Source organism: Microcaecilia unicolor, chromosome 3, assembly GCF_901765095.1.
Source record: "Microcaecilia unicolor chromosome 3, aMicUni1.1, whole genome shotgun sequence".
Taxonomy (NCBI): domain Eukaryota; kingdom Metazoa; phylum Chordata; class Amphibia; order Gymnophiona; family Siphonopidae; genus Microcaecilia; species Microcaecilia unicolor.
Genome location: NC_044033.1, coordinates 198,567,559 through 198,586,822, shown reverse-complemented (window position 1 = coordinate 198,586,822; position 19,264 = coordinate 198,567,559). Strand labels below are relative to the sequence as shown.

The 19,264-nt window shown below is 44.7% G+C and overlaps 1 protein-coding gene across 1 annotated transcript in view; it reads left to right on the top strand.

Annotated features, from left to right (window-relative positions):
- The window catches only part of PDE4A (phosphodiesterase 4A), a 204,170-nt gene extending 185,298 nt beyond the window's left edge, over window positions 1–18,872 (top strand). The window contains exons 8-15 of the mRNA XM_030195292.1: window positions 8,668–8,855; window positions 13,109–13,207; window positions 13,722–13,886; window positions 14,963–15,062; window positions 15,618–15,772; window positions 17,179–17,301; window positions 17,641–17,823; window positions 18,331–18,872. Coding sequence (XP_030051152.1) covers window positions 8,668–8,855; window positions 13,109–13,207; window positions 13,722–13,886; window positions 14,963–15,062; window positions 15,618–15,772; window positions 17,179–17,301; window positions 17,641–17,823; window positions 18,331–18,690 — 1,373 coding nt within the window. The 3' untranslated portion in view covers window positions 18,691–18,872. The remainder of the gene's footprint in view (window positions 1–8,667; window positions 8,856–13,108; window positions 13,208–13,721; window positions 13,887–14,962; window positions 15,063–15,617; window positions 15,773–17,178; window positions 17,302–17,640; window positions 17,824–18,330) is intronic.
- Window positions 18,873–19,264: the final 392 nt, after the last annotated feature.

Sequence of the window (19,264 nt, the reverse complement as noted above, 5' to 3'; positions counted from 1 at the left end):
TGTCGCTTATGTTTGATTTACTCTTACTGTACACCGCCTTGAGTGAATTGTTTCAAAAAGGTGGCAAATGAATCCTAATAAATAAACTGCTAATTAATGCTAATTGTCAGTACTTCTCTATCTCCAATTGAGCATCAATTAACTAATTACGTTTCACGCGTAACTGACCCGATTCTGTTCCTGCCTGAGCAATTGTGAGCCTGACTTGAGGTAAAGTTTATAGACTTTGAGAGATGTGTTTCTCTGTGTATTAGACTGACACGGCTCCTTTTACTAAGCCAAGATAGTGATTTCCAGCATGGCAAATGCGATGAAGCCCCTTCAATTCCTCTGGGCTTCGTCGCATTTGCCGCGCAGGAATCACTACTTCAGCTTAGTAAAAGGAGCTGTTTATTTGCTATGATTCCACAGTGTTTTCTACTGCTGAACCCCCCCCCCGGCAACCCCGGCAATAAAGTGGTCTGTCCTTTTTATATCAGTGGTCTTCATTAATTTTTAAACTGAAGCCACTTTAGATTCTAATGAGCTGCCCATTGGGGTGATGACTTCTGACCAGCAATGACATCCATCCCCACCAGTCCATCTTCAAGCTTCATTAAGGGTATCCTGAAGGCTGTGCATATTTCCAAATGCATTTTCTCATCTTATTTTTCAAGCATACGACTCTCCCCAACCCCCCACCCCATCCACTTTCTCCTTTCTGTCCTGAGCCTTGGTAGAGAGGCAAAAGTGGCAGAACCCCCCTCCCCCCAGAAATACAGTGGGGGTCGTCCCAGAGGTTTCCAGGCCATTGGCCTCTAGGCCTTGCTTTGAAGAACTTCGGATTAAGGGGTTAATATTCCATAAGAGACTATTATCTTGTGAACTCACACTGACCAAACCCCAAGGGAATACTCAGCAGTTCCTATCTGGATAGTACCCACCAAATATCCCCCTCCAACTACTTCAGCCAAATGGTCCAGATGTGGAGTCAACACTTAACCGGATTTGTTATGGGCAAATAGGATTGCATAAATAGCAGCCCAATCTTTGTCCGGTTTAACTCATCTGGTTGAGAGTTGAATATTGGCAGTTTTCTGGTTGATGGTTGAATATTGGCAGTTATCCAGTTGAGGGCTGAATACTGGCAGTTATCTGATTGAGGGTTGAATATCAGCAGTTTTCTGGTTGAATATCGACAGTTATCCGGTTAAGGGTTGAATATCGACAGTTATCCGGTTGAGGGTTGAATATCGACAGTTATTGGTTGAGGGCTGAATATCGGCAGTTATTTATTTATTTATTTATTGCATTTGTATCCCACATTTTCCCACCTATTTGCGGGTTCAGTGTGGCTTACAATACATTGTGAATGATGGAAATACAATTTGTTACAACTCGGTTATGGATTACATTGTGAGGAGTTACGCGAAGACAAAGTCAAAGTATCGTTAAGGGAATAGAACAATGGAAAAGAACAATGGAAAGAAACAACAAGAAACTGATAGGGCAACAAAACAATAGTAGGAGAACATTCGGTATAACATTTTCCTGTGAGTAAAGGTATAAATGTGGTAAAATTACGGGGGATGGGAATTCAGAAGAGAATGTATTGATGCATTACTAACAGTGTGTGTGGACTTCATGTGTTTTGATCCTTTCAATAAATTTTATCAAAGAGATGAGTCTTCAATAATTTGCGGAAGTTGGTTAGTTCGTAGATCGTTTTCAGGTTGCATGGTAGTGTATTCCAGAATTGCGTGCTCATATAAGAAAAGGTTGATGCGTGCAGCGTTTTGTATTTTATGCCTTTGCAATTAGGGAAGTGGAGGTTGAGGAAAGTTCGGGATGATCTTTTAGCGTTTCTGGGTGGTAGGTCTATTAAATCAGACATGTACGCTGGGGCTTCACCGTGAATGTGCATACTTTAAAAGTAATGCGTTCCTTGAGTGGGAGCCAGTGTAGCTTCTCTCGTAAGGGTTTTGCACTTTCGTATTTTGGTTTTCCGAAGATGAGTCTGGCTGCTGTGTTCTGGGCTGTTTGAAGTTTCCTCAGTATTTGCTCTTTACAACCTGCGTATAGTGAGTTGCAGTAATCCAGATGGCTGAGTACGAGGGATTGCACTAGGCTGCGGAAGACGGATCTTGGGAAGAATGGTCTTATTCTTTTCAGTTTCCACATGCAGTAGAACATCTTTTTGGTTGTGTTGTTTGCATGAGTTTCAAGTGTTAGGTGGCGGTCAATAGTGACTCCAAGGATTTTAAAGTTTCTGAGATTGGAAGGTTTAGTTTTGGTGTGTTTATAGCGGTAAATTCATTCGTGTTGTATTGGGAGGTGAGTATCAGGCATTGAGTTTTTTCTGCGTTTAGTTTCAATCGAAATGCATCTGCCCAGGTGTTCGTGATGTGTAGACTTTGGTTGATTTCATTGAAGATTTCTTTAATGTCTTGTTTGAAAGGGATGTATATTGTTACATCATCGGCATATATATATGGGTTAAGGTTATGGTTTGATAGACGTTTTGCCAAGGGGATCATCGTTAGGTTGAAAATAGTTGGTGAGAGGGGTGATCCTTGAGGTACTCCACATTTAGGTGTCCATGTAGCAGACGTAGTTGAATTTGATGTGACTTGATATGAGCGCAGGGTTAGGAACCCCTTGAACCAGTTTAGGACATTTCCTCCGATGCCAAAATATTCAAGTATGTGTAATAGGATTCCGTGGTCAACCATATCAAAGGCACTTGACATGTCAAATTGTAGGAGGAGTATATTGTTGCCGGTTGAGGGTTGAATATCGGCAGTTATCCAGTTGAGGGCTGAATACTGGCAGTTATCTAGTTGAGGGTTGAATACCAGCAGTTATCTGGTTAAAGGCTGTCCATCTGCACATACTCATAAATTTAATGCTGGTACCCCGATATGGCTGGCCGAATATTACTCTCTAATTTAATAAGCTCTGAATGGAAATGAGAAAGGTGTGAGAATAGTAAGGCAGATAGAGAGGGATCGGGTGAGAGGATGGGAGCAGAGGGAACTTATCTGCTGCCATCTCCTGTTCTATGAGAAGCAGGTCTCAATGTCAGAGGTCAGGCAAGAAAGAATGCTGTAGGCTCTAAAGCATCCATCACCTAATCTACAGACAGAGAGCTGTCCCAGGGGAGGGGACCTTCTGGTTTTTGGAATCAAGATTTTTTTTTTGGTGACAGGGATTTCTTTTGCTAACAAACTGGCATCAGGAAGCAGGCCCAAGCACTGCACAGTCAGTGTAGTCACCAGCTCTTGGAATGAGAGGAAGCAAAGGAGGTGGGGAAACTGTTCGTAAGCTAACTAGTTTTGGAAGTGGTTCAGGATGATTCAGTGTCAGGAAAACCTCCCCTGCTTTCTGAAAAACAGAAAGATCTCGTTCTTCGCAGGATGCATCAAGAAAAGGGAAGCAGGCTTTTAACACCACCACCACCCCCCCTCCGTAAGAGTTTACTGCAGAATTGAGGTAAAAATGAAATATGAAAAGCAGGCGCCTGAGATGACATATCTCCTTCACCCTGCTGTCGAGGCTTGAAGAGGGAGCTCAGGTCGCATAGAACAGAGGGTCACTGCCTTCAGGTGGATGAGAGAGACACGGCTTTGCATCGAAGCAAGCGGTGATGCTGGAGAGCTCACTAGGTCTGGAGTTCATAACAAGCTCCAGATCGTAGGAATGTACAGCTGACCTACGTGAAATGAGTAGGCGAGATCTCGGCTTAGAAGACTTGTAGCCGAAACATTTTTACATGCTGGTTGCTATTGATGCTCCTGCAAATTTAAATTCTTCCGTACACCCTATCACTGATTTATCAGATTCACATGTGGAAGACTTGGAAGATTCTAGGATGGAAAGAGAGTTGACTTTGACATTTTTTTTTGGGGGGGGGGGGGAACCTTGGAAGGCTTCCTCGAAGACATCACTTCTGGAACGGACAGGGACGCAGTCTCAGATCCATGAAGCATGTGTATAGCAAATCTTTTCACACAAACATCAGGACATGAAATGTTCCTCCTCGTCCGCACTCTTAAAAAAATCAACAACAAAAGAACTAGAAAGCTATTTTAATTTTCAAACGTCAACTGTTTGGCTTAGGAGAAGGGAGAGCGTGAGAGCTCTGAACCCTGTTTACTTTCTCACTGCTGGATGCAGAAAAAAATTCTTTTAAAAAGGGGAAACAGTTTGCAAACTGCAGGCCCAGGTGAGAAATAGTCAGCTCAGCAGACCACAGCCAGCTCGACTGACGTCAAAAGGCAAAACCTCGAGGCCTTAAGCAAATGTTTATGAAAATGAGATCCTTCTTCACTTCTCTCCTTCTAGCCACACACCTCACAAGCCGGTAATGGAGACCTTCTCATTGCCACCCGCCGGCCCTATGGAGCTATGCAAGACGAACGCATCTTGGTTTATCATTTGTATTTTATTTCTGTAGTTTTGTCTTTTATTCTTCTAAGGATCGGGCTTGTCCATGGCCCCTGAGCTGGCCTGTGCTGGAAGAGGAGCCCGAACTGAGGCTGATCCCTTTCATGCACCCCTCCGTAGCTAGTAAGTGCGAATGCATGAGCCCACAGGGACTAATCCCCCTCCAAAATTAAAAATGAGCATATTCTAGAATGGAGCTGGGGGGGGGGGGGGGCCTGGATTTTACTGTGCAAAATGTTTCAGTAATAGGGAGGGTATAAGATCCCGGGTGCACGATTAACACAGTCTGTGTTCGTTGCTTTTTGATCGGTGTCGGAGGGTTTTCCGGTTACCAGCAGAAAATGAGGATAATTGAGTAGCAGGTTGCTAAGTTAAGAGGGTAAGAAGTCCTAATGTTATCCTGTTTAATGGATGCATAACCGCATATGCGTAGGGATAAAACAGCACGAGTGGCAGTAGATTGAAACTGCGGAACATTTGGAGCAGCGCGAGAGCAGATTAAATGTGCGAACATAGAACCTGTGTCGCTGTGCCTAGTTTACAAAGAATGCGCATACGTTATAGGGAATGCACATATTTATCAAGAATGCGCACACGTTAAAAGGAATGTTCACATTTAGAAAGAATGTGCATACGTTATAAACGATGCGTACGTTATAAAGAGCGCACATGTGTATATTTATGAATATTATATGAAGCATGTGCATATCGTTATAAAAAACGTGAATATTTTGTAACTAATGTCTGTATTTTAGAAAGCACTTGAAGGACACCTATGTCAGTTAGGTGTACTGGTACTGGTCCAAAATAGTTCTTAGCTGCCCTGCTGGCACTTTCACGGGTCTGTGTACATGTCTGTGCTAGACGTGTACGCGCACAAGGGAGTGTGTGTGCAAATGCTTAAATGATGTTCATTTATTTATTGTTAACAGCATAACAATAGTAAAATAATCAAGAATAAACATAAATACAATAAATGAGGTAAACTTGAAAACAGTAAATTACTACCGGGAAACAGTATCAAAAATATACACATTTAAAAGCACTGAAATTCAAATACCAGAGATTTAATACAATGTTAGCATAATACTAATGATACACCTAATAAGCAACATTAGAGCATCCAATTAACATAGATATTTATTTATTTGTTGCATTTGTATCCCACATTTTCCCTCCTCTTTGCAGGCTCAATGTGGCTTACAATACATCATGAATAGTGGAAATATATGAGAAAATATACATTTAGTAATATCAGAAGGATCTTGGGTAACATGAAAATTATAAAACATGATAGTGGTTTAGCAAGCAAATATTGTAAAGGCAGCTCTGGATATGTGTACAGGAGTTCATATTTGTTGATCCTTGTTGTATGCCTTGTTAAAGAGATGGGTCTTTAGTAGAATTCGGAAGTTAGCTAGTTCATAGATCGTTTTTAAGTTGCGCGGCAGCGCGTTCCAGAACTGTATGCTCAGGTAGGAAAAGGTTGACGCATGCGTTAGTTTGTATTTTAGACCTTTACAGTTTGGGAAGTGAAGATTAAGGAATGTGCGGGATGATATTTTAGCATTCCTGGGTGGTAAGTCTATCAGGTCTGACATGTAGGCTGGTGCGTCTCCGTGAATAATTTTATGAACTAGGGTACATATTTTGAACGTGATACGTTCTTTGAGTGGGAGCCAGTGTATGATGCTAAAGATTTTCTACAATACGGTTACCATATAGCTGAGGGACCAAGAGCAGACATATGATGGGAACAAGATGTGTGGTACAGAGTCCGTTGGGATAATTTGATGGTTAGCTAAACTCAAGACAAGTTCTTTGTATAGTTAAGCAAGAGATAAGGAACTAATCTAAGTTACAGTGTGTATAGCAAACTAGTCCAGGTGCAGAATGGGTGTATAGTCAGTTACCCTATGTAAGAACATAAGAGTAGCCATACTGGTTCAGACCAATGGTCCATCTAGCCCAGTATCCTGTTTCCAACAGTGGCCAAGCATATCAAATCTCTTCCCCACTTGCATCCAGTCTCTGCCCTTCTCTCTCCTCTCCACTTCCATCCAGCGTGTGCTCCTCTCTCTCCTTCCCACTTCCATCCAAGTGTCTGCCCCCCCACTTCCACTCTACTTCTGCCCCCCTCCTCTCCACTTCCATTCAGCGTCTGCCCTCTCTCCTCTCCCCACTTCTATTCAGCATCTGTCACACTCACCATTCCCCACTTTCATCCAGCATCTGTCACCCCCACCAATGCTTCCCCAAACCAGCAGCAGTAGCAAAACAAAACACAGCCACCCCAGGACCTCCCTGCACACACCCACAGCTGCCGGCTCTGCCCCAGAACAAGAAGTGAAGTTGTCGGGGAAGGGCCGGTATCCGCGGGCATGCACAGGAAGGCCCCGCAATGGGCGACATCTTGGTTTGCCGCTGCTGGTTTGGGGAAGCAGTATTAAAGGCTTGGGAGAAGGGCCAGGCTTTCACCTACTTCCTGAAGTAGAGGTAGTCTCGAGTTATACGTAGCCCCTCTGGGAGTAAATTCCAGAGCGTGGGGGCTACTCTTGTGAAGGTTCGCTGGCGGGTATCACATCGTACAATTTCTTTTGATGAAGGTACAGATAGTAGTGATCCTTGAGAGGACCTTAGAGGTCTCAAAGGTGTGTAAAGGGTTAACTTATTCTTTAAGGGCGTCTTTTACTAAGAGGCGCTCATGTTTTAAAGCGTGCTAAAATTGTGGGCGTGCTAAACGTTACAGATGCCCGTAGGAATGCATTGGCATCTCTAACGTTTATCATGCCTACAATTTTAGCGCTTGCCAAAAACGTGAGTGCGTCTTAGTAAAAGACCCCCTATGTCCTCTAAGTACTTTAAGTATAGAGTTGCCTTTTTGAAGTGTTCAGACCTTTAGAAATCTCCAGCCAACCTACTCCTACCTTACACCTCTCAGTCAATCGGATCCCGCGCAATTGAGGGGAGCAGGGGTTAAGGATACCACACCAAGCATCAATCCAGCGTGAAAAGCTTAAGACACATATGCATTGATTTCTAGACCACCTGGCATCATAAATCTAAGCAGTTTACATCATACAGACAAAGTGATCAAGAAAATTAGAAACATTAAACCTACCTTAAACAATTAACACGAAAACAGTGCAGAGAATTATCTTTAAAATATTCAAATGCTGTTTCCCGTCTAGAGCATGTTCCTTTAGCAATGCCGGGAGGGGGATCTTTGACAGGTACAGGGATATTTTTGCCCATGCCCAGATGAAACATTTATCCACAGGTGGGAGAGCCGCGTTGGCTGCAAGGCATGGTGAGACATTTCGCTCCAGATGACTAGGGGGCTCACAATGAAGCTACGAAGTACTACATTTAAAACAAATCGGAGCAAATATTTCTTCACTCGACGTGTAATTCAATTCTGGAATTCATTGCCAGAGAATGTGGTAAAAGCAGTTAGCTTAGCAGGGTTTAAGAAAGATTTGAATAATTTCCTAAAAGTCCATACATCATTATTTAAATGGACTTGGGGAAAATCCACTGCATATTTCTAGGATAAATAGCATAAAATGTATTTTACTGTTCTGGGCTCTTGCTAGGTATTTGTAACCAGGATAGGCTACTGTTGGAAACAGGATCCTGATGGACCTTTGCTCTGTCCCCGTTCACTTATGTTCTTATGATATTTGATCTCCATAGAACTCTTCTAGGTATATCACCCCCCAAAAATGTGAAGGAACTGACAGCTCGTTGGTGTTTGGATTTGATGAGATCAACAGCTTCTCTGGACCTTTTAACATTAATTTTGCATATACTAGACTTGGTTAATGTGGATTTATGGGAGTGTCAATTTTGGACAGGGCTTCTGAGAGGAGGGGCAAAATTCCCTGGGCCAGGCCTCCAAGGAGGGGTGGGGCTAAGGCCCAACTTCCTGCCTGCTTCCGGGTCTGTTCTCTTCTGCTCCTGCGTGCCACCCAGGACCTGGATGATTACATTAACACAATATTGCTTTAATGCAATCGTCCAGGTCCCAACTCCCGGCACACAGGAGTACTGGAGCAGGAGAGGACAGAGCGAGGGCATTGGGGCAATAAGGAAAGGAGAGCTGGGAATAAAACCATTGGAACAGTCACAGTCAGAACGCCAGTCCAGTGAGATCTCCCCGGCTTTTCGCGGACGATTATTTAAATTTCTGGTACAGTGGGTTATTGCTTTAACCTTCCTTAATTTGTTGTTGTGGAACAGATAAGCAGAACGATGTGGACCTGCCTTCCCCGACGCAGAAGGAACGAGAGAAGAAACGGAAGCAGCAGGAACAGCAGCCCATGTCCCAGATCAGCGGCGTGAAAAAGCTGACCCACGGCTCCAGCCTGTCCAACTCCAACATCCCCAGGTTTGGGGTCAAGACAGACCAGGAGGAGGCTCTTGGCATGGTAATTCGGCACCGTTAACATGACCTTACAGGTTGATTTATTTTTAAATGGGTTAAGAACCAGGGGAAAGTAACATTGTGGAAGGTCTGGAAGTCGTCAGGCTCTGGATGTTCTGCCTCTTCCCATGCCCGAAGGGGCTTTGTACATATTCTGTAACTGGAGACCTAGATGAACGGCATCCGGGAGCCAAAATATCAGCGCAAGTCAAACTTAAAAAATTCTAAGTTATGAGCGTGAATGTTGATCTTGCCCATGTCCCTCTCCTGTGAGCGCCTTACATTAGAGCACATGAGTTTAGGTTGCAACATCAGTAATTGAGAAGCAAAGCCGGGCAGACTTCTACAATCTATGCCCTGAAAATAGCAAGGACAAATCAGGATCAAGTATACACAGGAAGTATCGGTACTGGACAGTTCCCACTCACCAATTCCCATCTGGAAAATTGCCATCCAGGACAATTACCACCTGCAAAGGTCTTAAATACAAATCTACTGATTCATCCAGCTTTTCCTACATAAGCACACAACTGTGGAATGCGCTACCAAAGGCAGTGAAAACGATATACAACCACCTAAACTTCCGGAACATGCTAAAAACCACCCTGTTCAAAAAGGCATACCATCCCGAGCCAAACCTAAAAGACCGACCTTGGCTACACATGAAAATCAAAGCACGTACGTTCACAACAATACTCTTCCCATCAGGACTATTCTATGGCTTTGCCATATAAACTTCTTCCTACCTCTACAGCACAATGTATTTGTTCATACCGGAAACAGCAATTGCCATTCCGGTACTATGTAAGCCACATTGAGCCTGCAAATAGGTGGGAAAATGTGGGCTACAAATGCAACAAATAAAAATAAAAAAAATAACCAATTCCCATTGCTCCAGGGAGGACAGTTCCTCACCCTTAACAATCATGATGCATCACAATCTGAAATTTATCTTCTTTCTTTTCCCCTTCCAGGTCATGGGGGGGGGGGGGGGGCAATGCCCCTCACTTCCCCTCCCAAAAAAAACATTACCTTTAACACGCCACACCACTCTAAAACAATTAAAATAAACCACAATCCAAATTAATAAAGAGCATAAAATATAATAATATAAATAAAAATGTACATAAAATATTACCAAACACATCCAAACCACGCAACGACACTTCTCATAAAAACATACAATGCATAAGAAAAAAAACCCCAACAGAACATCAACACAAGAAAAAAACAACGAAAACTACATGCCAGTAAGAAATAGGAGTCCTAGGAGGGAACTGGTGGGTGAGATCTGTCCGGATGGCAACTAGCCTTGTACAGAAGTATCACATCATATCTTATGCTCTGAGTTTATCTTCTTGGGAAGACTGAATGGACCATACAGGTCTTTATCTGCCGTCATCTACTACATTAAGAAAGTTGCACATAGCGCCAAATTCTTACCTAGAACTTACGCACACATTGTACCCGCATTTGTAAATTTAAGAGAGCAAATGGTGTTTCAATGTTGGCGTAAAAAAAATAGGAAAGAGAAAAAGTCCCTCACGCAAATGTGAGCAAAATAGCAGCAAAAGAGTGAGACGGACACAAAGAGGAAATAAAAAAATATATATATATATAAGAATCTTTATTAACGACCCTTAGAATATAAGAATATAGTTGCCTGTTAGAAATGCCGCAATTCTAAGGGTCGTCAATAACATCTGAGACTTCTTTCTACAAATTTAAAAATCTTCTGAAAACCCACTTTTTCCAACTATCTTTTGGTTTAGCAGCCCCGTCCCTTTGCAAAGGAGAATGCACAATTCCCTTATATCTGCAGTCCTGGGTTCTGCAACCATGATGTCTGAAACTGCAGGGACCCCTCCCAAAATCTGCCTCCTCTCTGTGTGAATGTTTTCCTATGCGGTTGATAATGGCGTTCCTTTTCCTTTTACGGTGTTTTAAATTTGTTAACCGCTTCAACCAAGTTTTGTTGCATTGGCGGTATATGAAATTTTGTCTGTTGTGCAGAGTATGGTGATTTCACAGCTTGATTTCTGCAATGCTCTGTACCTGGGTATTGCAAAATCCGGGATACAGGCATTGCAGACAATTCAGAATGCTGTGGCTCGATTGTTGAGTGGCACGACTCGATTTGAACATGACTTGCCTGTACTCCGTTTGTTTCATTGGTTATCTATGCAATTTAGGGTATTATATAAGATTGCATATTTGGTTCATCAGGCATTCTATGCGGACTCAGTTCCCTGGTACCCTAAAGAGGCTATTGTGGGTATCAGCCTTTAAGGGCCTTGAGGTCAGAGCATGTGATGTTGTTGGTAACTAGGGAATTGCATGCCTGTACTTGGAATTAGAGACCTACACAGGAATGGGGTTCCTGCGGGGACAGACGCAGCTCTGCGGGGTTCCTGTGGAGATGGAAGCAGTTCCTGTGGGGATGGAAGCAGTTCCTGTGGGGTTGGAAGCAGTTCCTGTTGGGTTGGAAGCAGGGGCGTATCTGCATGGGGCCACAGGGGCCTGGGCCCCCGCAGATTTCGCCCTGGCCCCCCTACCGCCATCAACCCTCCCCTCCGTCGCTTACTTTTGCTGGCGGGGGACCCCAACCCCCGCCAGCCAAGATCCGCTTCCTCCTCCGAGTCCTACCTTTAAAAATATTTCTTCAGCTGGCGGGGGACTCCAACCCCCGCCAGCCGACCCGAGATCTTCTTTAACTTTCTTCTATCTTTGTCCTCCGCATGGCCGACGTGTTGCTGCTGTTGTGCAAAGCTGAAATCCAGTTTCGGAGTCTGACGTTACAGCACGTTACGACGTCAGTCAGACTCCGAAACTGGATTTCAGCTTTGCACAACAGCTGCAACACGTCGGCCACGCGGGGGACGAAGATAGAAGAAAGTTAAAGAAGATCTCGGGTTGGCTGGCGGGGGTTGGGGTCCCCTGCCAGCAAAAGTAAGCGACGGCGGGGAGGGAGGGTTGGCAGCGGGAAGGGAGGGGGGTGTCCGGCAATGGCAAGGAGGGGGGGCGGCGGGGGGGGGGGGCTAAAATGTGCCCCCTCCCTCTGGCTTTGGCCCCCCCTACCGCCGGAGTCCAGATACGCCCCTGGTTGGAAGCAGTTCCTGTGGGGTTCCCGTGGGGATGGAAGCAGTTCCTGTGGGGACGGACGCAGTTCCTAAGGGGTTCCCGTGGGGATGGAAGCAGTTCCTGCAGGGTTCCCATGGGGATGGAAGCAGTTCCTGCGGGGTTCCCATGGAAGTGTAAGCTGCACTTGCGCCAGCCTCTCACCTACCAAGTACCAGCTTCTTAGAGATCTGCCTCCTCCTCCTCCTCCTTGCTTTAACAGCATAGATGTAGAAAGTCTTCCATTAACCCTTTCTGCTCCCGGGCTGAAGCACAGGCCTCAGCTCTAAACAGGCACAAGCATCAGATGTCACCTGTCCCTACTGGCGCTGCATGTGGCGACCTCTCAGCACACAGTGCCAGCGAATCAGAGATGAGCCTTACATGTGTGCACCAGAGTCTTCCAACTTCCATTTCTTCCTTGCTTACAGTGCTGTACTCTAACCCAGGAACCAAGGAAGCCAACTAGAATTATTATTTTCTTTTGCTGGTCCGCAGATTTGGAATGCTTTTCCTGGGCTTTTAGGACTGAGTGGCAGCATGGCATCCTTTTGCAAATTACTGAAGATACATTTGTTTGTGCAGGCATAAGGCTGATAAGTCGGTTTTGTTTGCTGAAAAACTGAGACTTATTCGTGTTGCTTTTTATGGCGTGTGTTTTTATTGTAATCCACTTACTTGTAGGAGAAATAGACATTTTTAAATAAATAAACTGTAATTCGGAAAATGGAAAATCACCCCTTTTCCAGCAGCAGTGAAAATGGCCTTAACATGCGGGAAAGGCACGTGTAAGGATGCACTAAGACCGCTTTTACTGCAGCGTTCTCATAGGACCCCAGAGTGAGAGTGGATGCGCACAGGGGCTCCAGGCAGAGAGGGGCAGTTTGGGAAGATTAAAAGGGGACCCGCAGGCTGATTCGCTCGTTTACAGAAATCAAGCATCTGTAAACACATGTTTCCCTGCAGAGGGCATTCTCCTGAGGAATGAACTGGAGTTTTATCTCACTAAGGGCTCTGGCACTAATCCTGTCCCTTTTCTATATTTGTGGTCCCCTTCCCAAAAGAGAAAGGCTATCTGTTCTCCTCCCTTGTTAAAACATGGAAATCATTGCTGAAGTATATTTTATTCTTTGTTTTTAGGAACTAGAAAATTTAAACAAATGGGGCCTTAACACTTTTCGAGTGGCAGAGTGTTCCAGTAACCGGCCGCTGAGCTGTATAATGTACACAATATTTCAGGTAAGCACGGCTATTTCTATATTCACTACTGCAAAGAAATGAGAGCAGACTGGGACAGAGTTCATAACCTTTAGATTACCAACCTCACTGAGCCACCATCCTTGTTAGTAAGTTTGGCAAAAGAGTTTGTGGCTGAATGGGTATGGAGAATAGGTATACTTATGGGTGAGAAGAGCCAAGACATGTTAACAGGGCCTAGGAAGGCCATATTGTAGCTGTTTTGTGGTGAGCCAGTATGTGTGTGTATGTGTACCCATCAGCTGCAACACCCACAAGTTCTGGACTGATCTGGCAGGACTATAGGAAAGAAAATTAGCAGGTAAGAATTAATTTCTCCTATGCACCACTGTCTTCATAGACTAGCCTTAAAATAAGTATGCACTTAGTTGACCTGGTTTAAAATTATCCAAAGAAAATGTGGCATGGCTAAGCTTGTGCAGTTCTGCTAGTGCAGCAAGTTTCACTCATTAACCCTTTCTCCCCCACCTTCCTTTTTTTTTTTTTTACTGCACAGGAGAGAGAGCTACCGAAAACCTTCAAAATCCCAATTGATACTTTGATCACCTACACCATGACCCTAGAAGACCACTACCACGCGGACGTAGCATACCACAACAGCCTTCATGCTGCTGACGTCACACAGTCAACGCATGCGCTGCTCTCTACACCTGCTTTAGATGTAAGGACACATCTGCTCATTCCCTGTATACCTCCTCAGCCCTTACCCGCCATGACAGCGGTTGGCTAAACCTAGCAGTCATTCATTACTTTTCATCTCTTGGCGTTTCAGCACTGCCCTTGTTAGAAATCTTCTTGAGGTCCACAGAAAGTTGCATGAGAGAAGGCAGGACACAGCAGAAAAAAGGCCCTGGTGGGGTCAGCCAGAGGTGGCCTGTTTTCATCACTGCCGCTGCCGGCAACCCCAAATGTTTGGAGGACAGCAGGATGGGGGCAAGAGAGAGAGATGCAGAGGGAGGAAGGGAGGGATGCAAGACCTGGGGGGGGGGGGGCAATGGAGAGATGCCAGACCTGAGGTGAGGAGGAAAGAGAGAGGGAGAGATGCTGGACCTAGGTTGGGGGGGGGGGGCAGAGAGAAGAGAGACTGGCCTGGACCAACAGATAAGGGAGACAGAGATGCTAGACTAGGGGTGAAGGGGGATCAGTTTGAGAGATGGAGAGATTCTGGCCCAGGGTGGGAGGTGGAGGAGGAAGGGAAGAGAGAGAGTAGAAGCTGGACATGGGGAAGGACAGGAATACAGATGTTGGGCATGGAGGGAGCATAGAGGGGTGATGCTGGACACAGGGGGAAGGATAGGGAAACAGAGGACAAGATATTGGACAGAGTAAGATGGAGGGACAGGGGAGAGATGGTGAATATGAGGGAAGGCTAGAGACATTGCGAGGGCGGATGCTGAACATGGGTGGGGACAGGGACACAGGGCAGATGCTGGACAGGACAGATAGGGACCCAGAAGGAAAATGGATGGTAGACATAGAAAGAGAAGAAAAAGTAGGAAAAAAGCAGAAAAGAGACACTGGGACTAAGGCAGCGTTCACTGGAGCTCTGAAGGGGTTACTGCCCCCGGATCCCCACTACTTTTGTAGAGATGGTGTTATAGAGGCTCATCTTAATTTTTCTGCCCAGGGTCCATTCAGTCCTACATACGTCACTGCACCTGGGTGAAGGCAGGCAGGGCTGAGGAAGATCCGGGCTGTTCCCATTTGTCACCTCACGCTTTCGACTCTTTCTCACAGGCCGTGTTTACAGATTTAGAGATTCTGGCTGCAATATTTGCAGCGGCCATCCATGATGTTGACCATCCTGGCGTTTCCAATCAGTTTCTCATCAATACAAGTAAGTGTATGGACGCTCCCCCCACCCTCCCTATGTTGTCCTGTGTGCATGCATCTATCTGTCTGTAAATTGAACTGACTGTTTTTGAACAGTTGTTTTTTGGATGTTTCTTCGAGGGCCTGCTTTCTGTATTTCTCTCCTGTTGTCACCCAGGGTCAACCATTTGGCAAGGTCACCTAACTACCCCTCCCCACCTCTACCCCCAAACACACTCGTACAGTCACACGCATGATGCATGGTTGGTTCCTAGAATATGTGTAATGTCACCGGTGAGTTCAGACCAATACAGCACCAACCTAAGGTACCAGGAAAATACAAGGTTGGGGGTGGGGGGGTAACCTGAGAGAGAGGCTGTCATACCCTTCTCTGTGGGTTAGAAATGTCATTTCATCAGCTACGGGGATTTATTTTAACTTTTCACATGAGATTAATAGTGGGGAGAGTCTTTTTATTAGTTTTTTAAATTTCTCCTCCACAATCCCTCGATTGTGAGCAGAGGTAGGGCTACTGTCTGACAACCACCCTCATCCCTAACCCCGATCTTTTGTCTTCCAGATTCGGAGCTGGCCTTGATGTATAATGATGAGTCTGTTCTGGAAAACCACCACTTGGCCGTGGGCTTCAAGCTGCTGCAGGAGGAGAACTGTGACATCTTCCAAAACTTGTCCAAACGCCAACGGCAGACGCTGCGCAAAATGGTTATCGACATGGTAAATCATTGATTGACTCCTAGACTTCATGTTGGGATGGGGGGGGGGGAGAGTAAATGTCTCTTCAACCACTATAAGAATGGAATGCTTCCAAGTTTATTTAATATTTGCTACCCCACCCTATGGAAGCCGTCAGAGTGGTTTACAATCTAATAATGAAAAAATAAATGAAAAAAATGAAATATAAACTAATGGACATGACACATTAAGGGTAGTAAGGGATGATAGTAAAAGGGGTTGGATAGGACAATAGGATTGTTCTGCAACAAACATGCCAGCTCCGTCCCCTGGATTCTATGGGTGCTCATCGCAGATCCGCGTGCAAATTAATTAGCTAATGTGACATCAATAATCAGTGTTAATTGGCAGCAGTCTGACATCTCACATCTGCCTTATACAGTATTCTATAAAATACACACATAAATTTCATAGTGATTAACTCTAAAGAGGCGTGGCCTTGGGCGTGTCAAAGGGCATTACTCAAAGTTACTCCAAAGAGGTGTGGCCATGGGCAGGTCAAAGGGCATTCCCAGAAGTTAACTCCAAAGAGCTCTTCAACCAAGCCTTTAATGGAAGAAGTAACTAACTTGCTAGTCTCACTCACACACACAAGGATTGACTCGGGCTGCATATACTGCAGCGGGACATGTTTACCACTCCTACCCTAGCTGAGATAATATTTAACCATCTCTCTGATCTCACGTGCAACTTTCTTCAAATCAATCACATTACTTTCTAATTCTTCCTAGTTTCTTACTCATCTATATGTTACAACTTTGCCTTACCCTTCACTACCAATTATAATGTTCTAGTACACATTGTGTTGTCATTGCAAGTCGTATACCATGCCATACTTTGTATTGTTGTTCGAATATTTTTACTGCTTTAATTGCCTCCTTCTCATGTTTGATCTATTCTTACTGTACACCGCCTTGAGTGAATTTCTTCAAAAAGCCGGTAAATAAATCCTAATAAATAAATAAATAGTATATACAGGTACTTATTTGTACCTGGGGCAATGGAGGGTTAACTGACTTGCCCAGAGTTAAAAGGAGCAGCAGTGGGAATCAACCCAGTTCCCCAGGATCAAAGTCCGCTGCACTAACCACTAAATTAATCCTATAGAATTTTTTTTTTGGGGGGGGGGGTCAGCTTGTATTCTGTAAAGGGCGTTCTGCATGAATACTGAATGTGTAACTTTGGGCATCGTGTACCGAATCCGTCCATTGAGTCCTCCAACCAGGATGTAAAGTAACTTTATGACAGCCGCACGGTGGTGAATAATCTCTGATGAGAGATATATTTTGTACTATGCTGTAATGAGTGTGATGATTATGTGTTTGTTTTTGATTTATTTTTACATTTTTTTTGTTTGTTTTGTTTCTTTTTTTATCTATTTTTACCAGGTTCTGGCGACAGACATGTCCAAGCACATGAGTTTGTTGGCAGATCTGAAGACCATGGTGGAAACCAAGAAAGTTACTAGTTCGGGGGTCTTGCTGCTGGATAATTACACAGACAGGATGCAGGTGGCGTGTTCCTGTTGGAATTATGGTGGGGGGGATTTGACAGGTTGCGGCCGCTGCCTTCCCCCTTCCCCCAATACTGTAGTCAGTTATGTACCAAAGGAGACAAGTCTTTTCCTTGGGCTCTGACGGCAGCAACAGAAGTGAGTAATCACATTTTGAATATGCTGCCTTTGTTGTGCAATTGCCATCTCCAGCTGGCCTGGGCCTAGGCATTAATTTGATTGAGGATGCTGGGCAGCAAAAGCGTCAAGCTTGTTTGTTACTGTTCAGAAAAGTGTCATGGAGGAGGTGAACAGAATAGGTGAGAGGGGGTTAATAAAATGGCTTCTCCTTTCATAGGTCCTTCGGAACATGGTTCACTGTGCAGATCTTAGTAACCCGACAAAGCCCCTAGAGCTGTATCGGCAGTGGACGGACAGGATAATGGAAGAGTTTTTCCGGCAAGGGGATAAGGAGAGAGAGCGTGGGATGGAGATCAGCCCTATGTGTGATAAGCACACGGCTTCAGTGGAGAAATCACAGGTCAGTGGTTGAGTGGGCCTGAGGGTGGACTGGGTGGGCATGACTCACGCATTTCCTATCTGCCCCCCCTCCCCCATAAAGATGAATTCCTTGGCTGGCGAGGATCCCTGGGCCCCATCAGCTGAAGATTCTTTTCTGAAGTCTCCCAAGCATACTCATCCCCATGGCAGTCAGCAGCGTGTTTGCAGCCGCCAACACCATCATTGCCTCCACCCCACTCATTCTCAGTTCAACCAGCACCCCCCATGCACGCATGCACAGGGATGCCAATTGAACTGAGCATGCATGGGAGGTAGGGGGAATGCCAGTGTCGGCAACTGGAAACACGTTGCTGACTGCCACAGGGATGAGACTCCTCATGGGACTCCAGAAAGGACTCTTCGGCCGTCAGGGCCCAGGGATTGCCGCCAGTACACCAATGATCTGCATCACCACAGGATGGAGGTGAGCTCCAAGTGCAATGAAGATGTAGATCAACATCAACTCATTTCTTTAATCTTTTTATAGGTGGGGTTTATTGACTACATTGTCCACCCGCTATGGGAGACCTGGGCGGATCTCGTCCACCCCGACGCTCAGGAAATCTTGGACACTTTGGAAGACAACCGGGACTGGTATCAGAGTATGATCCCACAAAGCCCGTCCCCTCCGCCGGACGACCGCGACAAGGATGAGGAGTCGTGCATCGACAAGTTTCAGTTTGAGCTGACGCTGGAGGAGGAGGGTGAGGAGTTGGACCAGAACAGCGCCGGGGAGGAGGAAAACAGCTTTCACACCCCCGAAGGGAAGGAGGCCGGAGACGATGACAAGCAGGAGATGGCGGAAGGACAAAACGGACTCGTGGACTTGCCCTTGATGGATTTATGAAGTCTTCAGATTTTTTCCATAGAGGAACCCCCCCCACCCCCCGAAATTCACACTTATGGGAAAAAAAAGTATGGGATGATCTTTGCTTCTCATCTCAATATTTTTGGGCTTCTTTTTTTTTAACTACGAAGAGGAGGAAAAAAAGACAGTGACTTAGATCCAGCACTGGATAGGAACCTGTCGCCATATCATCATAAATAAATATTTATATATATATAGATATATATATATAGATATATATATATAGATATATATATACACACACACACACATATATATACATACACGTATATATATGTATATATAATATACATATATATATTTAAACATTTCTAAATACTCTTTAGAGTATATTTCTATTTATTTATTGACATTTTCTTTTTTGTAAATGGATACAAATCTGGAATTTGCAACAACTTCCACCCCTCACTCTCTATTTTCCTGGTTTTAATATATAATATATATATATTTTTTTTTCTTTTGGTGGGGGAAGAGATATTCTGTTCCCCATGTACAGTGATACAAAGCCATTAACCGAAATCGAGAAGGATGAGAAAGTTACAAAAAGAAAACA